The sequence below is a fragment of the Carassius gibelio genome, chromosome B23, assembly GCF_023724105.1.
Source record: "Carassius gibelio isolate Cgi1373 ecotype wild population from Czech Republic chromosome B23, carGib1.2-hapl.c, whole genome shotgun sequence".
Lineage (NCBI taxonomy): Eukaryota > Metazoa > Chordata > Actinopteri > Cypriniformes > Cyprinidae > Carassius > Carassius gibelio.
The window spans coordinates 25,521,138-25,547,276 of record NC_068418.1 but is presented as its reverse complement, the minus strand read 5'-3'; the positions used below and the strand labels follow the sequence as shown (position 1 = coordinate 25,547,276).

General features: G+C 39.7%; 1 protein-coding gene across 5 annotated transcripts in view; it reads right to left on the bottom strand.

Moving 5' to 3' along the window:
* Nucleotides 1–26,139, bottom strand: part of LOC128012060 (cyclin-dependent kinase-like 5) — a 49,387-nt gene that overhangs the window by 9,513 nt on the left and 13,735 nt on the right. For all 5 annotated transcript variants that reach the window (XM_052594978.1, XM_052594982.1, XM_052594981.1 and 2 more), the window contains exons 3-12: nt 22,331–22,365; nt 11,534–11,579; nt 10,266–10,402; nt 10,063–10,183; nt 9,212–9,271; nt 8,884–8,974; nt 7,052–7,241; nt 6,883–6,963; nt 2,793–2,956; nt 1,406–2,447 (exon numbers count right to left, since the gene is read on the bottom strand). In XM_052594978.1, coding sequence (XP_052450938.1) covers nt 1,406–2,447; nt 2,793–2,956; nt 6,883–6,963; nt 7,052–7,241; nt 8,884–8,974; nt 9,212–9,271; nt 10,063–10,183; nt 10,266–10,402; nt 11,534–11,579; nt 22,331–22,365 — 1,967 coding nt within the window. The remainder of the gene's footprint in view (nt 1–1,405; nt 2,448–2,792; nt 2,957–6,882; nt 6,964–7,051; nt 7,242–8,883; nt 8,975–9,211; nt 9,272–10,062; nt 10,184–10,265; nt 10,403–11,533; nt 11,580–22,330; nt 22,366–26,139) is intronic.

Genomic DNA, 26,139 nt, shown 5'->3' with positions numbered 1-26,139 from the left:
AGAGACAGACAGAGAGTCAGAGAGACAGACAGACAACAGACAGATAAGAGACACACAGACAGACAGACAGATAAGAGACAGACAGAGAGTCAGAGAGACAGACAGACAACAGACAGATAAGAGACACACAGACAGACAGACAGATAAGAGACACACAGACAGACAGACAGATAAGAGACAGACAGACAGACAGACAACAGACAGATAAGAGACAGACACACAGACAGACAGACAGACAGATAAGAGACAGACAGAGAGTCAGACACAGACAGACAGATAAGAGACAGACAGACAGACAGACAGACAGTTAAGAGACAGACAGAGAGTCAGACACACAGACAGACAGATAAGAGACAGACAGACAGATAGACAGATAAGAGACAGACAGACAGAGAGTCAGACACACAGACAGACAGATAAGAGACAGACAGACAGACAGACAGACAGACAGATAAGAGACAGACAGAGAGTCAGACACACAGACAGACAGATAAGAGACAGACAGACAGATAGACAGATAAGAGACAGACAGACAGAGAGTCAGACACACAGACAGACAGACAGACAGACAGACAGATAAGAGACAGACAGAGAGTCAGACACACAGACAGACAGATAAGAGACAGACAGACAGACAACAGACAGATAAGAGACAGACAGACAGATAAGAGACAGACAGAGAGTCAGACACACAGACAGACAGACACACAGACAGATAAGAGACAGACAGACAGACAGACAACAGACAGATAAGAGACAGACACACAGATAAGAGACAGACAGAGAGTCAGACAGACAGACAGACAGATAGATAGATAGATAGATAGATAGATAGATAGATAGATAGATAGATAGATAGATAGATAGATAGAAAATTCCTCTTCATCTCAAATTCATCTCCCTCTGTATTATGGTCAACTAAAATCAAGCTCCCTCCCATCACCGAAAGGGAGCTAATATTTTCATTCTACATTTTGGAGGATGTTGCCTTAGAATCTAGCAGCCTATGTAGACAATAGACACTGGTGCAGCTTACTAAGGTTCGGAACAGAGCTTAATATTTACAAGCCACACATCCAGACTTCACTCAGACCCGGGATGGGCAACTCCAGTCCTGGAGGACTACTGCGATGCAGAGTTTACCTCCAACCTAGACAAAACACACCTGCCTGCAATTTCCAACCTGCAAGGCTGCAAATTTGAAGACTTTGGATGGATTTTTCAGGTCTGGCTGATTAAGGATGGAGCTAAACTCTTCAGGACCAGAGCTGTCCACTCCTGATCCAGACCCACCACTGGACCAACTCTACACACTTCACCGACACTCACAGGCATCAGAAAGCATGCTGCAATGCTCTGCGCTAGCAAATCTCTAAAGAAAGTGATGGAGGTCTGGAGGACTGACCCTGATGTCGTCTAATCCTGCGTCCCGCGACACGGCACTGCCCATGTGTTTCGGCAGGGTCCGATGCTGAAGCTGAGGGGTAAGGAGCTGTAGACTGCTGGCCCTCGTGGACATCCCTTGTCCCACTGCCAATCCGCCCGCCTCACCCCCGTGGGGTCGCCCCCGTTCCCTCCGCACATACATGGAGTGCCTATGCGGCCTCTGCTGAGAGGAAAATGGGCTAGTGTAGCCCACGCCGTAGGGGAACTCATGGGGCGCAGAAAGAGACAATCCTCCAGAGGGATCAAGTGGATCAACAGGGTTTCCGTCACTCTTCTGCCTTGATGAGGAACGGCGGGTGGACGGCTCAGCCGTGCTTCCGTCTCGTTCCAGTTTGCTGCGACGCCCCACTGCGGGACTGTGTCCGGAACGCTCCCCGTGTTGCATGGATGGACTGCCCGGCGTCGGCAAGTTCAGGTTCATGTTGAGGTCCAAGCAGCTGCTGGGGAAGTAGCGCGGAGAGCCAGTGGGGTCATCCGGGTGCAGTCGCATGTCACTGAGGTTGGTCACGGATTTGGAGTCACTAAGCAATCCGTGACTCTTGGACAAACTTATGTATGAAGACAACCCCTTTCCGCCCGAAGACGACGACGCGGTGGACTCGCCATAGCCGTGGCGGCTTTGTTTCTCCCTTTCCCCTGTCAGCGTGCTGGTCTTGCCCTCAACAAAGGAATGGCGGTTCTGGGAGCGAGGCGTGTTGGACTTCAGGTATTTGGGCCCCGGTCCGTCAGCTGGTTTGCCAAAGTCAAAATCGCCTGCTTTGGATTTGGCCTCTTTGGCGTGATGCAGGCTGGCCAGGTCTTTACCACACGACGCCGAGCGGTTGAGTGGCTGAAAGGATTTGGGGTGCATCACTGGACTCAGGCTGTTGGCAGATGGTACCGACCCGTTCAGGAATGCCTCGGTGCTAGACGGGTGGAGGTCTTCGTTCCCATGGCGGGGCAGACTGGAACAGTCGCGGCTATTTGAGCGATGGTGACTTGAACTCTTGACCACATGACCCCTAAAGACCCATTCAAAATTTAAGTATGCAAGACTGTATGTAACAAATCGCATCTGGTGCAACTTATTTTTGTATGGAATACCTGTTGACCTACTAAATGTAGCTAATTTTGCAGTATGCAATGAGCACATTGTGTAATAATCTGTATCCCATAAAGCAGCGCATTCAAATTGACTTTCTATTAATTTTACTTGACCTTGACCTGCAGAATGATTAAAAATGCAAAATTAACCATTTTCGAATTCGAAATGTAATAAGACATTGTCACAAAAAATAGCATGCGATTATTTAAAATACTGCATAGATAATAAACAGGTGCCCTAGTTTTCCATTATTCCTCCTGACCTGCTGGGGGCGCTGTTGTCCTGGAGCGGTTTCCTCTTGGAGGAGCGGACGGGTGTGGGTGTGAGCGGGCCGGGTCGCTCAGTCAGCCGCTGAGTCTGGAAGGCGTGGTGGTTCAGACTCTGTTCAGTCAGATAGCGCTCATTCGGGTTTAACAACAACAGGTTCTGAAAATACAAACCACAATGACATGAATAGTCCTGCATGACAGTCTCACCCATTCCATCCTATGAAAACATTTCACAGTGAAATTGAAGGAAAAAAAAGGCAATTTTTTTCCCATTGTAGCACTCTTTTCATGAAACTAAGCACATTTCTTTAATTATGATTTAAAGCACTGCTGACTGGTTTTTGGACACCCCTCCCCCCAAACACATTTTAGAGTGGTCTGTGCAATAATCATGCCGTTTAATCAGAATCTTGACATTTGATTAATATAAATTAATGGCAGACATTGACTTTGTAAACATAAATTTGCATTGCATGTCATGTTGCAAAACACATCATGGTCCTAAAAGCGAGCTTACATATTCAGTTTTTTTCCTCCTTTTGATTTTTGTGGTGAAACACGACTTGAAAATCATTTTGACAGATTTCATGAGATTCACCCAACAAATATCTATTAATATCCGACTGCCAGAGGAAACAAGATTCAACAAGCTCATCGCACCAGAACACCGTTAGCATTAATTACCACAATGTCCTGCACTTCATTTACTGGGGATTTGTTTCAGGCATGATTCATGTTGTTTTATTAAAGCATGACAGAACAAGCGTCCTGTAAGAGTTTACCGGAGGATACTTTCAGTGTCAGGATTATTAGCAGCAGGAGAGCTGTAGAAATAAGGAAACCACTGCGCTGCAAATATAATTAGCACACAATTATGGTGGTGATGATACGACACCTTCACCTAACGAAGCATGTGAGTCACGTTTATTAGCATAAACACAGACCAGCTGTGCTAACCGCTAACACCGCAGCAACACGCTGACTATTAAACTCATAGAAAGTGGAAAGACACACAAACAGGTGTAGTATGTAGGGTACGTGGACTAATTCAGTCCTCAGGTAAAGACTAATGAAGGACAAGCTAATGGAAACCCAGCGAACGAGTGCTTGAGACGAACGAAGCTGTGTTAGTCACACAAACCCACGTCACAGGTGAACAAAAGACAAGAGAAGGGAAGGTCACGCTTGTTTAGATCTGTGTGGGGGACAGATGGCAAACACAAAAACACTAATTATATTGATTATTTAATATTTCATACAGCTTTGGAACATGAAGGTTATGGAAAAACTGACTATTTTCTCTCCCTTTCAGTCTGATTATAGTATTAGTACCATCCCATGTGATGAACACACACTCACACCCACAATCACACACACATGCTCAATCAATCACAACACACACAAAAGCTCACACTCATTTAGTCATACTCACTCACACACACATTACTGTACACTCACACATGCTCACTCACTATCACACACACACATTTGTTTTTGTGTAAAGTCTGTTCATCCCATAGGCGTAATGGTTGTTATAATGTAGAAACTGTATATTCTATGGCCCTACACCAACCCTACCCCTAACCCTAACCCTCACAGGAAACTTTATGCATTTTTAATTTCTCAAAAAAACTCATTCTGTATGATTTATAAGTGTTTTGAAAAATGGGGACATGGGTTATGTCCTCATAAGTCTCCCTCTCCTTGTAATACCTGTGTCATACCCATGTCATTATACAGAGTTGTGTCCTGAAATGAAACACACACACACACTCACACACACACACACACACTCTCACTCACAAACTCACACACACACTCACTCACTCACACTTCTCACACATACTCACATACTGACTCTCTCACACCCACATATACTGTACACTCACTCACTGTCACACACTCACACACACTCACTAACTCACTCTCTCACACACACACTCTCACACACTCACACACTCTCACACACTCACTCTCACACACACACACTCACTGACTCTCTCACACATACTCACACACTGACTCTCACACACTCACTCTCACACACTCACTCTCACACTTCTCACACACTCTCACATTGACTCTCTCACACACTCACTCACTCACTCACTCTCACACACACTCACACACTGACTCACTCTCACACACACTCACTCACACTTCTCACACTGACTCTCACACACTCACTCACTCTCACACACACTCACTCACTCACTCACTCACTCTCACACACACACTCACTCACTCACTCTCACACACACACTCACTCACTCTCACACTCACTCACTCACACACTGACTCTCTCACACTTCTCACACTGACTCTCACACACACTCACTCACTCACACTTCTCACACACACTCACACACTGACTCTCTCACACACTCACTCACTCTCACACACACTCACTCACACTTCTCACACTGACTCTCTCACACTTCTCACACTGACTCTCTCACACACACTCACTCACTCACACTTCTCACACACACTCACACACTGACTCTCTCACACACTTACTCTCACACACACTCACTCACACTTCTCACACTGACTCTCTCACACACACTCACTCACACTTCTCACACACACTCACACACTGACTCTCTCACACACTTACTCACTCACACTTCTCACACTGACTCTCTCACACACTCACTCACTCACTCACTCTCACACTCACTCACTCACTCACACTTCTCACACACACTCACACACTGACTCTCTCACACACACTCACACACTGACTCTCTCACACACTTACTCACTCACACTTCTCACACTAACTCTCTCACACACACTCACTCACTCTCACACTCACACACTGACTCTCTCACACACTCACTCTCACACACACTCACTCACACTTCTCACACTGACTCTCTCACACTTCTCACACTGACTCTCTCACACACACTCACTCACTCTCACACACACTCACTCACTCACACTTCTCACACTGACTCTCTCACACACACTCACTCACACTTCTCACACACACTCACACACTGACTCTCACACACACTCACTCTCACACAAACTCACTCACACTTCTCACACTAACTCTCTCACACACACTCACTCACTCACTCTCACACTCACACACTGACTCTCTCACACACTCACTCTCACACACACTCACTCACACTTCTCACACTGACTCTCACACTTCTCACACTGACTCTCTCACACACACTCACTCACTCTCACACACACTCACTCACTCACACTTCTCACACTGACTCTCTCACACACACTCACTCACACTTCTCACACACACTCACACACTGACTCTCACACACTCACTCTCACACAAACTCACTCACACTTCTCACACTGACTCTCTCACACACACTCACTCACTCACTCACTCTCACACACTCACTCACTCACACTTCTCACACACACTCACACACTGACTCTCTCACACACTCACTCACTCACTCACACACACACTCACACTTCTCACACTGACTCTCTCACACACACTCACTCACTCACTCTCACACACACTCACACTTCTCACACTGACTCTCTCACACACACTCACTCACTCTCACACACTCACTCACTCACACTTCTCACACACACTCACACACTGACTCTCTCACACACTCACTCACTCACTCACTCTCACACATACTCACACACTGACTGTCTCACACACTCTCACACCCACATATACTGTACACTCACTCACACTGTCACACACTCACACACACACACACACACACTCACACACACTCACTAACTCACTCATTCGCGCACACACACTCACATACTCTCACACACACTCACTCACTCACTCTCACATACTCACTCACTCACTCTCACACACACACTCACTCACTCACTCTCACTTCTCACACATACTCACACACTGACTCTTGTCACATATACTGTACACTCACTCACACTGTCTCACACACACACTCACTCACACTTCTCACACATACTCACACACTGACTCTCTCACACACTCACTCACTCACACACTCTCTCACACTCACTCACACACACACTCTCTCACACTCACTCACACACACACTCTCTCACACACACACACACACACACATCTCTTACCTTCATGAGGTCAAGCAGGACTGGGCTGATGATTCCCAGATAGTGTCTCTCCAGAGTCTGCGGATGGCTGACCGAGGGAAACTGCACACAGACAACACACACTGATGATTGCTCAGCGTGAGAGCAGGAGCAGGTGATCTGATTGAGAGGGATGGACAGACAGACTGACCCGAAGCCCGTGAAAGCGTGGGTTGTTGTAGAAGAGCTTCATCTGTTCAGGCGGCAGCGGACCCAGGACCTTCTGGATGGTGAAGAGCTGGTCGATCTCACTCTCGCCCGGAAACAGAGGCTGACCGTCGCTCAGCTCGCCCAGAATACACCCCACCGACCACATGTCCACCGCCTTCCCGTACGGAGCCCTGACAGACACACACTGACCGTCAGCCGAGAGACTCGGGAACAAACACCAGAGACTCAATCAGGGCACACTTACATTATATTCATATTAGAGCTGTGCGATAGTGAAGAAAAATGCGATATTCGATACCTTGTTAAAAGATGCGATATTCAATATGCAATACAATATTGCTTAAAGTGTGTAAAATTCATTTAAATTCTATTTTAAAATATTTAACAAATAAAAATAGTTTTCACATTATTTCTTGGAAAAGAAATAATTACTATTACTTCTGAAAGTGTCCAGCAATTACAAAAAAAGCAAGTGAACAATCAAAATAAGAAATAAACAGTTCACAAGCATTGATAAAATAAACAGTACAGGTACAGACAGGTACAGACATTTTATATAAATAACACTGCAAAGTGTCCCCTCTATAAATTATATTTTGATTTAAGTAGCCTATTATTAAAATTATTGATATATCGCACGCCCTTGCGATATTTATATTGCGATATTTACATTTGCGATATTTCACTAATTTCAATATATTGTGCAGCTCATTATTATATTAATTAAACAATTAAATAATTGACATTTAATGTTGAAAAAATATAATTTAAATAAATTATATAATATAAATTGTATTTTTAATCTATTTTAACTATTTTTTAAATATTATAATTATAGTTCAGTTATATTATAGTTGTTATTATATATATATATATATATATATATATATATATATATATATATATATATTGAATTATATTATATTATATATTATATTATATTATTTAATTCATAAAACACATTCATTCAAATTAAAATTTAATGTTTTCATTCTTATATATATTGAAACTTATTTCAATTTTATTTCTTATTAGCTATATTTCAAGTTTATTATTTAAATGTTTAATTTTTTATAATCATAATAATTTTGCTTTATTATATTATGTTGTGTTATGTTGCTTCATTTATTATTTTATCACAATTATATATATATATATATATATATAATTTTTTTTAAAGTTAAACATAAAAATATATTAACCTTTTTAAAAGGTTTTTAAAAATTACAGATAGATAGACAGATAGATAGATAGATAGATAGTATTATAAAATATGAATTAACATAAAATGTAATTATTAACTCTTTTTTTTACAATTTGATGAATTTTTAAAATAAAATAAAATAAAATATCATCCAGATGCATTAAAGAAAGAATTTAGGGTTATAATTGTTAGAAAAAAATAAATAAAAAAGTAAAAAATAAAATAATCAAATGGTCAAAAAAATTAACTTTAACACAGACAGACATTAAAATAGCACAAAAATGATTTATGCAAAACATAATTCTTTTTTTCATATTGAAATGTGACAAGACACTTGTACCCATCCACTGCTAACAGTAATGAAGCTCACACACACACACACACGCACGCACGCACAGGCACACACACGCACGCGCACACACACACACACACACACACTCACACACACACACACACACACACACACACACACACACACACACACACACACACACTCACACACTCACACACTCACACACACACACACACACACACACACACACACACACACACACACACACACACACACACACACACTCACACACACTCACACACACACACACACTCACCCCAGCAACAGCTCCGGGGATCTGTACCATCTAGTCGCCACATACTCAGTGTAGTTCACATCGGTGCTTTCAGAGAGATCCCGCGCGAAACCTGCCACAGAAACGTTTACATCCCAGCATGGTAAAGAAACAACTGACACAGAAACGGATCTTACTGGTCTTTTGATAGAGTTTATGGATGACAGAGATGTGCATGTGTGTGTGTAAGCTTGCATTTTCCAACAATGGCAGTGTTTCCGACAGACTGGAGAACAGACGGACAGACCACCTGCCGTCACACACACACACACACACACACACACGAGGTCACATGACTCCAGAAACTCACCGAAGTCACACAGTTTGAGCATGTCGTCGGAGCTGATGAGCAGATTCTCCGGCTTGATATCTAGAAAGCCAGAGACAGATCAATCCAGCGTGCATGTGTAATATTTAATGCAGTTCAGAAGACAATGATTCATATTAAATAATACAATTAAAATATATTTTATTAAAATACAATAAATTATTATTTAATTTTTATATTAAAATATACTTAATTAAAAAAATTTGTATATATAATTTATCAACAAAAAAATTGTAAAATACAAAACAATTTATTTGTGTTGCAAAACAATAATAATATAATTATTATAACCATATAAATAATAAATAAATGATATTTTAATAAAAGGTTCAAAGGCATCTCGGTGGATGAAGATTAAAACTGTATTTTTTATGAATAAATTTTATATTTAAAAATGTATTTGAATAAAATAAAAAAATAAAACAAATTAATAATGTAAATAAAATAGATTTTATTCAAATAAAAATAAATAACAAATTAAATAAATAAATTTTAATTTACGTGTGGTCTCACACCTTGGTGGACAATGATTTAAATCAAATAATATGATTTAAATACATTTCAATAAAATGTAAAGGAATTATATTTTATTTTAATAAAATAAACAGTTTTTTGCAGGTGGCCTGATAATCAAATAACATAATAAAATATAAAATATTTATTTAAAAAAAATACAAATAAAAGTATTTAAAAAAAAATAATTATTTATATTATCTTTAAATTATTTCTGCAATCTTTTGATGTATTTGACAGCAGGTGTTCTCACACCTCTGTAGATGATATAAGGTATTTAATAATGAAATGATGAGGTGCTTCAGTCTGATGTGTGTGACCTCTGTGGACGATGTTGTTCTTGTGGCACCAGTGGATGGCTTTGATCAGCTGGTAGATGTAGATCCGGACCTTCTCGGGTGGAGCTCCGTTGGGCATGTCCTCCAGCAGCTCCAGCATGTTCTACAACACACAGCATCATCTGAACACAGCACACATCAGGAGAAGTTACACAGACGGGAGATCCCAGCGCTCTCCGGCTCACCTTCTCCACGTACTCGAACACCAGGAACAGCTTCCCTCGCTGCCGAAACGCCTCCTTCAGCTCCACGATGTTCTCCTGCTTCAGCGTGCGCAGCATCTTCAGCTCACGCAGCGTCGTCTCCTTCACCTCCTCATTTTCTGAGCAGAGAGCCACAGGAAGTCAACGTGCATTGCTTTTTATATTTAACATCAAATATCACAAACTAGAAACTAACTTGTCACTTTCAGTTTAAAAAAAGAATGTAATTAGTTACTTTGTTTCAGTTGTAACACGATGAAACTAGTCTTATTCATATACAGTTTTCATTCTTTTTTTTTCGGAGTTGGCTTTTATTTTATATTTTTAGATTTCAGTGTATTTATTAAATGTTTATATTATTTCTGATTGACATTGCACAAAAAGCTTAAAACAAAAAAAAAAAACAGTAAATTTTTTAAATTGAAATGTAAACATAATTTATACAGCTGAATAAATAATCTTTCCTGAGGGTGCAAACAAATCGAAATATTGAGAAATCATCTTTAAAGTTGTTCAAATTAAGTTCTTAGCAATGCATATTACTAATCAAACATTAAGTTTGATATATTTATGGTAGGAAATGTCATAAGTATCTTCATGGAACATGATCTTTATTTAATATCCTAATGATTTTGGGCATAAAAAAATGGCTTTTCATATATCATTTTAATTAGTTAACTTTCATATTTGTCAAGTTTAATATATTTTTTATTTGCTTTCATTTTGATTTATTTACAGTTAGTAATTATCGTGCTTTAATTTAAATGTCTTTTAGTTATTTCTAACATAGTTTTGCACCAAATATTTATACTGTTCTTTTTTTTTTTTTTTTTCAGTTAACGAAACATGATTTTAATCATTTTAGTTTGAGCATTTGAACAGAGTACAAAGATAAAGATGTGTGCTTATGGAAGTACACGCCAATTAAAGTATTAATACAAATTTTTACATTTTATTTCCCATATGGAATATTTATAGAAAAAAATGCTCTTCTGTTAAGTTGTAATTATTTTTTTTATGTATATTAACTTCTAATTCTAATTTGATGTTAAATGTAGTCTAATCACAGTTTGTGATGCTTTTATATTATTGTTTTGATGTAGAATGTTTATAAGAAATGCTCTGATCTTCAGATTATTGAGTCATTGATGTGTTCACAGTATCTTTGATTGGCGGAAGCTCATTAATATTCATGAGCTGCACCGTGATGTCATGAGCTGGTCTGGTTGTGTGATGAGTGAATCACTCACCTTCACTGTCCTTAAACTTCTTAATGGCCACGATCTCATTAGTCTCCTGCAACAGAGAAACAAAACCATAAATACTGACTAACTCAATGTGTTCTGTCCTTATGACAAGGAATATTTCACACGTACACTGAGACGATTGTGATTTCTGAAGATCATGTGACACTGAAGACTGGAGGATTGATGCTGAAAATGCAGCAGTGCATCACAGAAATAAATTACAGTTTAACAGATATTCACATAGAAGACAGCCAGTTTGAATTTTAATATATTTGACAATTTTGCTTAATTTTTTGGTATTTTTAATGAAATAAATGCAGCCGGTGAATCGCTGACAGTCGTGTTGTTCTCATCGTTCAGTTACAGCCGTATTCATAATAAATGTGCAGCAGATGGTTAGCAAACATACGGAGACCAACTCTGTACTCAGCAAAGCCCTTTTTACTCCCATTATTCTTGGCGAGTGTTTTGGAATGTGTGTGTGTGTGTGTGTGTGTGTGTGTTTGAGGGGAACTAAAGGACTCACACACACACACTCTCTCTGGCCTATTTTACTCTCTGGGTGTCTCTGTATCCTCCCAGCATCCTTCAGTGCTCCAGATTCACGCTTCGCAGAATAACAGACCCTTATAGATCCAGCTGACGCCATTGAACACAGCTCACCGACACTGAGAGCATGCCATGTGTGTGTTCATACGTGTGTGTGTGTGTGTGTGTGTGCTCCCTCAGGCTTTGTACTTGTTTATGTTGAACACAAACTCATCACAGGTTCTGTGAACGCTGATGATGGCACATTTACTGACCCTGCACACGCAAATACACATGCAAACAACCGCAAAAACACACACACACACACAACCACCACAAAAACACACACATGCAACCACCTCAAAACTATTTTACATATTTTGAAAGAAGACTCTTCTGCTCACCAAGGATGCATTTATTTGATCAAAAATACAGCAAAAACATAAAAAAAATAGTGAAACATTATTATAAATTAAACTAAATGTTATCTACATTAATATATTGGAAAAAAGTCATTTATCTCTGTGATGCTCCGCTGTATTTTCAGCATCATTCCTTCAGTCTTCAGTGTTGTGCTACAGTTGTGCTGCACAATATTTTTGTGATGTGACTGGATTATTAAAGACTAAAGGGATGAACTGTGAAGAGACACATATGTAACAGGAAGTTGAAATGAGGAGAGAAGAATGAAAGAAACACAGGAAACGCATGCAAAACACCGAAAATAAAACACTCACCAAGTGAGAAGGGGATGGGAATATTTGAGAGAAATGAAAGCCTTTTGCAGGTCTGTACACATATTATATTTACATACATTTACATGAATATAAACACCTTCCGATAGAGTTCACAAATGACAATATTCATATTCGAGGAGCTGTTCGAAAGAAATGGACGGCTGGAAATACTAATGCAATAAAATGGATCATCAGAGTGTAGCAGCAAAATAAAATGCTGTGAAAAAAACAAAACCATTTATACTAAAGGTTCAGATTTTAAACCAGTATCTCTGAAAAGTTTGCATGCTTCAGTGAAATCAAAATGCACTAGTGAAAATGCTAAATATATGCAAAATATCAAGAATATTTGCCAGTTTCAGACATATAAACTAAAAGCCTATCTTGTTGTTGATTGATTAGGAACATTAAAAAAAAAAAAAGATATATTAGTAGTGTGGTAATATTTTGAATTAGATTTTATTTTTTTATTTTTAGAAGTTCTGTTTTTGTTTTAATTGTAGTTCAGGGTGCATTCATTTGTATTTAATTTTTTTATTTTGTGTTACAGAATACACCACTTATCAAAACCACTATCATAAACAAAGGCACTCAAAATATACAAATGGAATAAATGTACGGCATTTAATATGAAATAAAACTAAACAAAAAACTACAAAAGAAATAAAAATAAATTCTTCTATTTGTAAAATAGAAATAAGGCATTTAAGATAAAAAAACAACTTAAAAACTACAAAAGAAATACAAACAAAATTTAGCTGTTTATAAAATAGAAATAAGGCCCTTAAAATAAAAACTACAAAAGAAATAAAAATAAATAATAAATTGTAAAAGTATTTTATTAGTGTTATCAAACAATTAAACACGATTAATTGTATCCAAATCAAAATATTTGTTTACATAATATATGTCCCGTGTGCTATGTATATTTATTATGTATATATAAATACACACACATGTATATATTTAAGAAAAAAAATGTATGTTTATATATTAAATATATTTATGTTACATAATTTATATGAATATATGTAAATACATATAAATATTTTCAAAATATATGCCGTATGTGTGTCTTTACAGTATACACACAGTACAAAGACATACATTATATAAACAAAAACTTCACGATTAATCGTTTGACAGCACTAGTATTTAGATAGAATAAACACAATTTAGAGAAATTTAACACAATCTCTCTTTCAAAACGTGTCAACACTATTTCTGAGCGAATGAATCACAGAGAACTGCTCAAACCAGACGCTCAGGTTCGTTAAATCCATCCAGAAATGAGCCAAACCACGACAGACAGAGAGGTGTAAGTGTGTAAGTGTGTAAGTGAGGAGGTTTTCACAAACACACACATGAGCTTCAGCTTTCACTCGAACACAAACTCAGAGCAGACTGAGGAGTGATGAACACTGGCTTTACACTAAAACTATGTTCTTCCTGATGTTGAAATGTTGTTGTCTTTTTCTCCAGTACAAATATATGAACATCATTAAATTAAGATACATGTACTTCAGAGCAAAAATTACATAAATAACCAACTTTACACTTAAAATAATAATAAATGTCTACCAATGGAGTAAAAAAATTTACTTGTGTCCAGTTTAAATTAAGTTGACTTCTTTAGCAGATATTTTTTTCTGTAAATAACATTTATTAATATAAATAATTATATTTATTTTAAATGTAAATAGATCAATTATACAATAAATAATTTAACTGATTTGTGCAAAGAAAATGACAAAAGTGATTTCTGTCTCGTTTCCCAATACAAACATATTAACATTGCTAAATGTAAAATATACATGTCTTAAATATAAACATATTGTTAAATTCAAAATACATTTACTTTAACAATCATTTATTGGCAGATATGTTTTATTTGTTTTATGCATAAACTCACCTAATTTTAATTATTGCTTTCAGAAAACAATACTTAAGACTTAAAAAATACTTTAATACTTTAAATAAATAAAATACATTAAAAACTAAATAGAATAGAATAGAACAGAACATAATAGAATTCAGGTCTAAAGACCATGAGGCTGCGAGAAAGAACAGAATACTATAGAAGAGAAGAGAAGAGAAGAGAAGAGAAGAGAAGAAAAGAGAAGAGAAGAGAAGAGAAGAGAAGAGAAGAGAAGAGAAGAGAAGAGAAGAGAAGAGAAGAGAAGAGAATTCAGGTCTAAAGGCCATGAGGCTGCAAGAAAGAATAGAATAGAATAGAATAGAATAGAATAGAATAGAATTCAGGTCTAAAGACCACGAGGCTGCAAGAAAGAATAGAATAGAATAGAATAGAATAGAATTCAGGTCTAAAGACCACGAGGCTGCAAGAAAGAATAGAATAGAATAGAATAGAATAGAATAGAATAGAATAGAATAGAATTCAGGTCTAAAGACCACGAGGCTGCAAGAAAGAGTAGAATAGAACAGAAAATAATAAAATTCAGGTCTAAAGACTATGAGGCTGCCAGAAAGAATAGAATAGAATAGAACATAATAGAATTCAGGTCTAAAGACCATGAGGCTGCCAGAACGAATAGGATAGAATAGAATAGAATAGAATAGAATTCAGGTCTAAAGACCACGAGGCTGCAAGAAAGAATAGAATAGAATAGAATAGAATAGAATAGAATTCAGGTCTAAAGACCACGAGGCTGCAAGAAAGAATAGAATAGAATAGAATAGAATAGAATAGAATAGAATACTTGTTCCTTGAACTGTCACCTTATCGTGGTGGAGAGGTTTGAGTACCCGAATGATCCTGGGAGCTATGTTGTCTGGGGCTATATGCTCCTGGTAGGGTCTCCCAAGGCAAACAGGTCCTTGGTGACGGGCCAGACTAAGAACAGTTCATAAAACCCCTTATGGCAAAATTAAAATCAAGGACCGTGACGTCGCCCGGCATGGCGCAGCCGGGGCCCCACCCTGGAGCCAGGCCCGGGGTTGGGGCCCGTATGCGAGCGCCTGGTGGCCGGGCCTTCCCCCATGGGGTCCGGCCGGGCTTAGCCCGAAGGAGTGACGTGGGGCCGCCCTCCTGTGGGCTCACCACCTGCAGGAGGGAGTGTAAGGGGCCGGTGCATAGAGGATCGGGCGACAGTCGAAGGCGAGACCCCCGACGACCCGATCTCTGGACACGGAATCTGGCTTTAGGAACGTGGAATGTCACCTCGTTGGCGGGGAAGGAGCCTGAGCTTGTGCGGGAGGTCGAGAGGTACCGACTAGAGATAGTCGGGCTCACCTCAACGCACAGCTTGGGCTCTGGAACCACACTTCTTGAGAGAGGCTGGACTCTCTACCACTCTGGAGTTGCCCATGGTGAGAGGCGGAGGGCTGGAGTGGGTTTGCTAATAGCCCCCCAGCTCAGCCGCCATGTGTTGGAGTTTACCCCGGTGAACGAGAGGGTCGCTTCCCTGCGCCTTCGAGTCGGGGATAGGTCTCTCACTGTCGTTTGTGCCTACGGGCCGAACGGCAGTGCGGACTACCCGGCCTTCTTGGAGTCTCTGGAAGGGGTGCTGGAAAGTGCTCCGACTGGAGACTCCGTCGTTCTACTGGGGGACTTCAACGCTCACGTGGGCAGTGACAGTGACACCTGGAGGGGCGTGATTGGGAGGAACGGCCCCCCTGACCTGAATCCGAGCGGTGTTCTGTTATTGGATTTCTGTGCTAACCACGGTTTGTCCATAACGAACACCATGTTCAAGCATAAGGGTGTCCACCAGTGCACGTGGCACCAGGACACCCTTGGCCGGAGGTCGATGATCGACTTTGTGGTCGTGTCATCAGACCTTCGGCCATATGTCTTGGACACTCGGGTGAAGAGAGGGGCGGAGCTGTCAACTGATCACCACCTGGTGGTGAGTTGGATCCGATGGCGGGGGAGGAAGCTGGACAGACTCGGCAGACCCAAACGTACTGTGAGGGTCTGTTGGGAACGTTTGGCCGAGCCCCCTGTCAGAGAGATCTTCAACTCCCACCTCCGGCAGAGCTTCGACCGGATCCCGAGGGAGTCTGGAGATATTGAGTCCGAGTGGACCATGTTCTCCACCTCCATTGTCGCTGCGGCTGCTCGGAGCTGTGGCCGTAAGGTCTCCGGTGCCTGTCGAGGCGGCAATCCCCGAACCCGGTGGTGGACACCGGAAGTAAGGGATGCTGTCAAGCTGAAGAAGGAGTCCTATCGGGCCTGGATGGCTTGTGGGACTCCGGAGGCAGCTGACAGGTACCGGCAGGCCAAGCGGACTGCAGCCCGGGTAGTCGTGGAGGCAAAAACTCGGGCCTGGGAGGAGTTCGGTGAGGCCATGGAGAAGGACTATCGGTTGGCCTCGAAGAGATTCTGGCAAACTGTTCGACGCCTCAGGAGGGGGAAGCAGTGCCCTACCAACACTGTTTACAGTAGAGATGGGCACCTGTTGACCTCAACTGGGGATATCGTCGGGCGGTGGAAGGAATACTTCGAGGATCTTCTCAATCCCACCGACTTGTGTTCCGTTGAGGAAGCAGTGGCTGGGGACTCGGAGGGGCACTCGTCCATCACCCGGGCTGAAGTCATCGAGGTAGTTAAAAAGCTCCTCGGTGGCAAGGCACCGGGGGTGGACGAGATCCGCCCCGAGTACCTCAAGTCTCTGGATGTTGTGGGGCTGTCTTGGCTGGCACGCCTCTGCAACATCGCATGGCGGTTGGGGACAGTACCTCTGGACTGGCAGACCGGGGTGGTGGTCCCTCTTTTCAAGAAGGGGGACCGGAGAGTGTGTTCCAACTATAGGGGGATCACACTTCTCAGCCTCCCTGGAAAAGTCTATGCCAGGGTACTGGAGAGGAGAATTCGGCCGATAGTGGAACCTCGGATCCAGGAGGAACAGTGTGGTTTTCGTCCCGGTCGTGGAACACTGGACCAGCTCTATACCCTTTCCAGGGTGCTGGAGGGTTCATGGGAGTTTGCCCAACCAGTCCACATGTGTTTTGTGGACTTGGAGAAGGCATTCGACCGTGTTCCTCGCGACATCCTGTGGAGGGTGCTCCGGGAGTATGGGGTCGGCGGCTCCCTACTTAGGGCTGTTCGGTCCCTGTACGACCGGAGCAAGAGCTTGGTTCGCATTGCCGGCAGTAAGTCAGACCTGTTCCCGGTGCATGTTGGACTCCGGCAGGGCTGCCCTTTGTCACCGGTTCTGTTCATAATTTTTATGGACAGAATTTCTAGGCGCAGCCAAGGGCCGGAGAGTGTCCGGTTTGGGGACCATACGATTTCGTCGCTGCTTTTTGCGGATGATGTTGTCGTGTTGGCATCCTCAGACCAGGACCTTCAGTGTGCATTGGGACGGTTTGCAGCCGAGTGTGAATCGGCTGGGATGAGAATCAGCACCTCCAAGTCCGAGGCCATGGTTCTCAGTCGGAAAAGGGTGGATTGCCCACTTCAGGTTGGTGGAGAGTTCCTGCCTCAAGTGGAGGAGTTCAGGTATCTTGGAGTCTTGTTCACGAGTGAGGGAAGGATGGAACGTGAGATTGACAGACGGATCGGTGCAGCTTCTGCAGTAATGCGGTCGCTGTACCGGTCTGTCGTGGTGAAGAAGGAGCTGAGCTGTAAGGCAAAGCTCTCGATTTACCGGTCAATCTACGTTCCTACTCTCACCTATGGTCATGAGCTGTGGGTCATGACCGAAAGGACAAGATCCCGGATACAGGCGGCCGAAATGAGCTTTCTCCGTCGGGTGGCTGGGCGCTCCCTTAGAGATAGGGTGAGAAGCTCGGTCACTCGGGAGGAGCTCAGAGTAGAGCCGTTGCTCCTCCACATCGAGAGGAGCCAGCTGAGGTGGCTCGGGCATCTATTTCGGATGCCTCCTGGACGCCTTCCCAGGGAGGTGTTCCAGGCACGTCTCACCGGGAGGAGGCCCCGGGGAAGACCTAGGACACGCTGGAGGGACTATGTCTCCCGGCTGGCCTGGGAACGCCTCGGGGTCCCCCCGGAAGAGCTGGAGGAAGTGGCTAGGGAGAGGGAAGTCTGGGCGTCTCTGCTTAGACTGTTGCCCCCGCGACCCGGCCCCGGATAAGCGGAAGATGATGGATGGATGGATGGAGAATAGAATAGAATTCAGGTCTAAAGACCACGAGGCTGCAAGAAAGAATAGAATAGAACAGAAAATAATAAAATTCAGGTCTAAAGACTATGAGGCTGCCAGAAAGAATAGAATAGAATAGAACATAATAGAATTCAGGTCTAAAGACCATGAGGCTGCCAGAAAGAATAGAATAGAATAGAATAGAATTCAGGTCTAAAGACCACGAAGCTGCAAGAAAGAGTAGAATAGAACAGAACAGAATATAATTCAGGTCTAAAGGCCATGACGCTGCAAGAAAGATTAGAATAGAATAGAATAGAATTCAGGTCTAAAGACCATGAGGCTGCAAGAAAGAATAGAATAGAATAGAATAGAACAGAACAGAACAGAACAGAACAGAATAGAATAGAATAGAATAGAATTCAGGTCTAAAGACCATGAGGCTGCAAGAAAGAATAGAATAGAACAGACTAGAATAGAATTCTGGACTGAGGACCATGAGGCATGAATAGAATAGAATAGCACAGAAAAGAATATAACATAATACAATAGAACAAATTATAAATAGAACAGAATAGAACACATCAGAATAGAATAGAGAAATTATAAAAAATGAAAAGGTACTAAGGAGTCTGCTGAAAAAATGAGAAAAAGTGTAAAATGTAAATAAATGAAATTTAAAAAATGTAAATAAATTGTTATTAAATGACTAAAACAAATCAATTGAAATCTAAGTAAATTAAAATGAACAGGTATTAAGAGAGCAGCAGAACACAGAAAAAATAGTTTAAAATGTAAAAAAATGAATTCATGGATTAATTAAAATGCATTAAATCTTAGACTAATAAGTTTCCTGTGAGGGTTAGGGTTAGGTGTAGGGTTGGTGAGTGTGTGTGTGTGTGTGTGTGTCTGTGTCTCTCTCTCTGTGTGTGTCTGTGTGTGTGTGTGTGTGTGTGTGGTTTGTCGGGTGCAGCTGTGTTGGCTGTAGATCACAGTCAGTCTGAATTATAAATCTGATCATTGCAGCCACAGGCCTTTATTCTGACACTGTTGCTTTCATCTCAATAGCCAGGTGCAGCAGAGAACACACACACACACACACACACTGATCTGAGGCGAAGGAAGGGAAGGTTTCTCGATGTCAAACTGTTGCTTCACCGTGACATTATTTCAGATGAAAGAGAAAGCTGACCGTAGAAGACGACAATCTTCAGTAAGTGTTATTGTGTCTCTTGTGGTGACATTAAATATTAAATTTACTAATCCAGTATATGTAGTTTGTTTCAATCTTATTTGCATCATCTGCAGATCTGAGGACAATTCTGATTCAATGCTTTGATTTTAATGCAAGCTATTTATTAACTGCAAATATTTTATTATATTACAGCAGATTTTAGCTTATGGGCACAAGTGATTTGATTAGATGGCCTGGTGAAGAGCTGAAATAACCTGAATGACAGGAAGAAATTAAACTAAACATAATATAATAAATTATTAAAATAATAAGCATAAGATAAATAACTATAAAATAAATAATGTATTATATTTAATAAGAACACAATAATGTAAACCATGAAAAACTAAGCATATGTAAATGTTAAAATACACAGATACTAAAATTAAAATAAACTAAATTAATTAATTTTATTAAAATAAAATGTAATTAATTAAAATAAAAAAACTAATTTTTATTTATTTAAATGTGGCAACAATACTAAGCATGTGGCGAAGTTTGCCTGAAGTAATTATTTCTATAATAATAATTATTATTATATAAATGTCGGTGTGTGTATGTGTATAATACAATTATTATTAAAATAAGTTATTCATATTGATGTGTGTGTGTGTGTGTGTGTGTTTTTGTGCATAAAAATCAATAATAATACAACAAAAGAATATAACAATTCAAAAAGTGTGCAAGTTCCCAGCGCACACTTTTATACATATCATAAAGGAAATAAGAATACATATGCATCTATATTGATTAAAATCGGCAGTGACTGGGTAGTTTTGTAATGCAGATGTGAACACGGTGTGAGCTTCAGTGCATGTAAACATGTCGTCTGTCAGTCACTGAGAGGTGTGTGAGAGCGAGAGATCAGCGACAGGAGAAGACAGAAGTGTGTTTGGGTCAGAGATGGAGACTGAGAGCCGTGAACACAGAGACCATCTGTCTGTCGGCCGCGGGGCGCTACCACCAGCACTGCTCATGAGTTATGACCGGAGGAGATATTAATAGATAAACTCACCATATGTCACCTCGCCACACTTTCTGTCCGCGCTGAACACAAACCTGTTACTGTTCTTACTTTAACACGGCAGACTGTACAGTAATACAGCACAGAAGCCTCTTCTGCTGCACTTATTTGATCAAAAATACTGAAAAAATTGTGAAATATTTTTAGTATTTAAAGTAACTGTTTTCTGTGTGAATCTGTGTTAAAGTGTAATTTATTTCTGTGATGCTCCGCTGTATTTTCAGCATCATTCCTCCCGTCTTCAGTGTCACATGATCTTCAGAAATCATGAAAATATGAAACATTTCTGATTATTATCAATGTTGGAATAAGGTTTTTTTCGAACCAATATTTTTGTGGAAATTGTGATGCATTTTATTTTTCAGGATTCAAAGATGAATAGAAAGTTCAAAGGACAGCGTTTATTAGAAATATTAATCTTTTGCACCTTTTTAAATGTCTTTACTGTCCATTTTTGATCAATTTAATGTGTCCTCGAAGAATAAAAGTATTCATTCCTTTAAAATACAATATATCTTCTTTACCAAAACCTTTATGTTTAGACAAATTGAATATATATACACACACACTAAATACTGTGTGTGTGTGTGTGTGTGTGTGTTATACTGTATGTGTGTATATATATATATTAAGATTTGAAACATTGTTGGATTAATGAGAAAGAACAAAACAAATTCAAGATATATTGTCTGAAAACAATCTGTTTTGCGAATGCAGCTAATGCAACTTTGCATTAGTTGTTTTTAAATTAAATATGTGTGTGTGTGTGTGTGTGTGTGTGTGTGTGTGTGTGTGTGTGTGTGTGTGTGTGTTTTAAGGATTTATCATTTAAAGAAATCATCAAGCAAGAATACATAAAACACTACAGTGTGCCAATTATTAAATACACACTTTAGAGAAACAATAAACATTTCAAACAGTAAAATGCATCATTATGTCACATAAGCTCTTTATGTTATGAGTGCATGATTGCATTATGGGATACACTATTATTGCACATTAACAGATAGAAAATCACTGCACAGTATATGTGTAGGATACTACATGCTACTTTATTTCAAAATGAGTCATTAGTATGGACTTGTATGCTTTCCAAGCCACACTTTTTGTGAACACACACACTCTTTGAGCCAAACATGCAGCGGATGAGATGAAGTGTGTGTGGTGTGCTTAGAAACGACACGCTCTGAACTGGTTTCTCTGAAATCTTACCTTGTGTCTGCACTTCAGGACGACTCCGTACGCTCCTGCCAGAGAAACAGAGAGAAACAAACAGGTTTTACTCCAACCTTCACCCAGTTCCACCTGTCTCTACCTGTCTCTGTGAACACGATTCTCAGACAGACACAGAGAAATGCTCAGGGAACTGGAAGAAGCTCCTGTTTTCTCTTTAGACCTAAGCGTTTGTTTAACAGCCCGATTCATTAGGAATCTCAGCGTTTTCTGACGGTTTTGGCAGTGAGGATCATATCTGTGACACAAAACCAGTGTCCCGCAGGAGACGCAGAGCTGAGCTCATCCCGAGATCCCAGCCAGCCTCCGAGAAGAGACACGTTTAGCACAACCTGCTCAATGTGAGAGACAGAGAGACTTACAGCATGTTTTATCAGTCTGCTTGATGATAGAAAGCCATTATTATGATTATTTAGGTTAATGCTGAGGTCATGACTATTAATCACTGACTCATTGATCATGCATTTACTGAACACACTGAAAAAAATGAATACACAATAAATGATGTGTGTGTGTGTGTATATATATATATATATATATATATATATATATATATATATATATATATATATATATATATAAACAAAATTAATAAATTAATAATCATTTGAGTCAGTTCGGGAGTTCAAAGCGGGATCGCACGAATCATTTGAATCTGTTCGGGAGTTCGGAGCGTGATCGCGAATCATTTGAGTCAGTTCAGGAGTTCAAATCGGGTTCGCGAATCATTTGAGTCAGTTTGGGGATCGCTAATCATTTGAATCAGTTCGGGAGTTCGTAGCGGGTTCGCGAATCATTTGAGTCAGTTTGGGGATCGCTAATCATTTGAATCAGTTCGGGAGTTCGTGGCGGGTTCGCGAATCATTTGAGTCAGTTTGGGGATCGCTAATCATTTGAATCAGTTCGGGAGTTCGTAGCGGGTTCGCGAATCATTTGAGTCAGTTTGGGGATCGCGAATCATTTGAATCAGTTCGGGAGTTCGGAGCGGGTTCGCGAATCATTTGAGTCAGTTAGGGAGTTTGGAGCGGGATCGCGAATCATTTGAGTCAGTTTGGGGATCGCAAATCATTTGAATCAGTTCGGGAGTTCAAAGCGGGTTCGCGAATCATTTGAGTCAGTTTGGAGATCGCGAATCATTTGAGTCATTTAGGGAGTTCGGAGCGGGATCGCGAATGTTTTGATTCAGTTTGGAGATCGCAAATCAATTGAGTCAGTTAGGGAGTTCGGAGCGGGATCGCGAATCATTTGAGTCAGTTTGGGGATCGCAAATCATTTGAATCTGTTCAGGAGTTCGGAGCGGGTTCGCGAATCATATCTGTATACACAAAACATAAATCCACATCATATATACATATATACGTGGCCTAATGGTTAGAGGGTTGGACTCCCAATCGAAGGGTTGTGGGTTCTAGTCTCGGGCCGGACGGAATTGTGGGTGTGGGGAGTGCATGAACAGTTCTCTCTCCACCTTCAATACCACGACTTAGGTGCCCTTGAGCAAGGCATCGGACCCCCAACTGCTCCCCGGGCGCCGCAGCATAAATGGCTGCCCACTGCTCCGAGTGTGTGCTCACAGTGTGTGTGTTCACTGCTCTGTGTGTGTGCATTTCGGATGGGTTAAATGCAGAGCACAAATTCTGAGTATGGGTCACCATACTTGGCTGAATGTCACGTCACTTATGTCACTTATATATATATAATTTTTTGTTTTATTTAATAATTGATGTGTTGATATATACATTAAAAATAACATATGTATCTATTACATTGTTATTAAACTATGCAAAAATTATATACAAATCATATTAGTTAAATGAAGCTGCCTCAAAATAAATGTTTTATTTAAAAAAAAACAAATTTGAAAACACTAGATTTAATCATTTGAAGTGCTATGTTGATTAAAACTGAAAAAAAAAGTAATGAAAGCTTTTAATAATAATAACTAATAAAAATGAAAATGAAAAAACCCACAAAATAAAAAAAGTGTAATTAAAAATGTACTAGTATATAAATAATAATACTAAAATAAACACTTATTCTGGAAATGAAAGAACAAAGAGTCAGAAAAAAGGTAATAGAGATAAACAGGCGAACAGTCCTGGAAGTCTGAAATAAACATGCACAGATTCTGCTTTGAATGAAACAGACAACAGACAGATTTCAGAGCAGCACAGAAGAAGATAAATCTGGACTAACTGAAACATTCGCTGTAGCTTGCTTTTCTACCCATAGATTCATATGATTAACGATGATGAACTCACCGATTCATATTCTGAGATTATAAGACGTTAAGATTTGATCACTTCACTGTCATGAATAATGAAAAGAGAGAGACGTTTAAGATGGATCAGGATGATTTCAGTCCAGACTCTGCTGCAGGAGACCGTGAGAGAGATCAGACATTAAATCACTTTAATATCTCTATTAGACAACAAGGAGATTAAATGGAGAGCATATGAAGATTTCTGAAATGCCCTGTTATTATTGTTAACTACAAATAAAGCTATAACTATTAAAATTGATTTTGGTTAATTGAAATACAGCTGAAATAAAATCTAATTTAAATTTTAGATTAAAAAAAAACTGTAAATGTTTCCTTAACAACTAACTTAAATTTACGCTGAAGTACTAAAAGAACTAACTGGAATCATATTTTAACATAATTTAAAATAATTGAAAATAAAATTAAATAAAATTAAATTAAAATTAAATTAAATTGCAAAAAAAAGCATTAGAAAGGCAAATGACTAACAAAAAACTAAATCAAAAACTGAAATAAAAATTTATCTACACAATAAAATGACAAAATAATAATAAAAAATAACAACATTTAAACTAAAACAAATATGATAAATGAAATTATATCAAATTAAATACCAATTCAAAATCTGAATGTAATTAACAGAATATAAATAATACTAAAACTGATTTTTACTTTAATCTCGTGCTAATTTACAATTATATATATTAGTGCTATCAAACTATTAATTGTGATTAATCGCATTCAAAATAAAAATGTCAACAAAAACTTTTATTATGGATGAGATTAATCATAATTAATTTATTGACAGCACTAACATATATATATATATATATATATAGAATTAATTAGAATTTATTTTCAGTTTAGTACTACAACTCATTTTACCCCATTTCATTTAGTTGCCAGGGAAAGATTTCTTAGTTTTTAAGCCAAAATTATTTTGTAATGCTAATAATCATTATTATTATAGCTTTATATTAATGAACAAAAACATTTTATAATAGTTCCAGAAGAGATCTCAGGATGATTTGATATTTGACTGCATACTGCATAAGACTATTTTTATTTCTCCTAATCAAACAAAGCTGATAATTAACCAAAACATAACTGAGCTGCTGAGCTAGAAAAGAGCAGTAAACCGTTCCTCTGGGATCATGTGAAGCGTTTGTTTCTCTGAGTCACATTAATTATCCTCCACTTCACAAATGCGATGACATCAGCTGCACTGAAACCAAAATAACCAAAATAAATAAATTAAAATAGCACACACACACACACAAGAAGATGTGATGCTGGTAAACTACACTGAAACTCCGCCCACTTCTCTGCCGCAGCCAATCAGGAGGAGAGCCACACGCATCTCGACCAATCCAACGAGGAGAAATAGTGTGCGAGTGACAAGGCAGTGAATCTCCAGACTCATGTGAAACATACCAATCTTCAAGACTTATCTAGCTTAACCTGCTTTTCCAGAGCCGCAATAGAAAAAAAAGAAGAAAAATGAGGCCATCGAAGTGGAACTGTG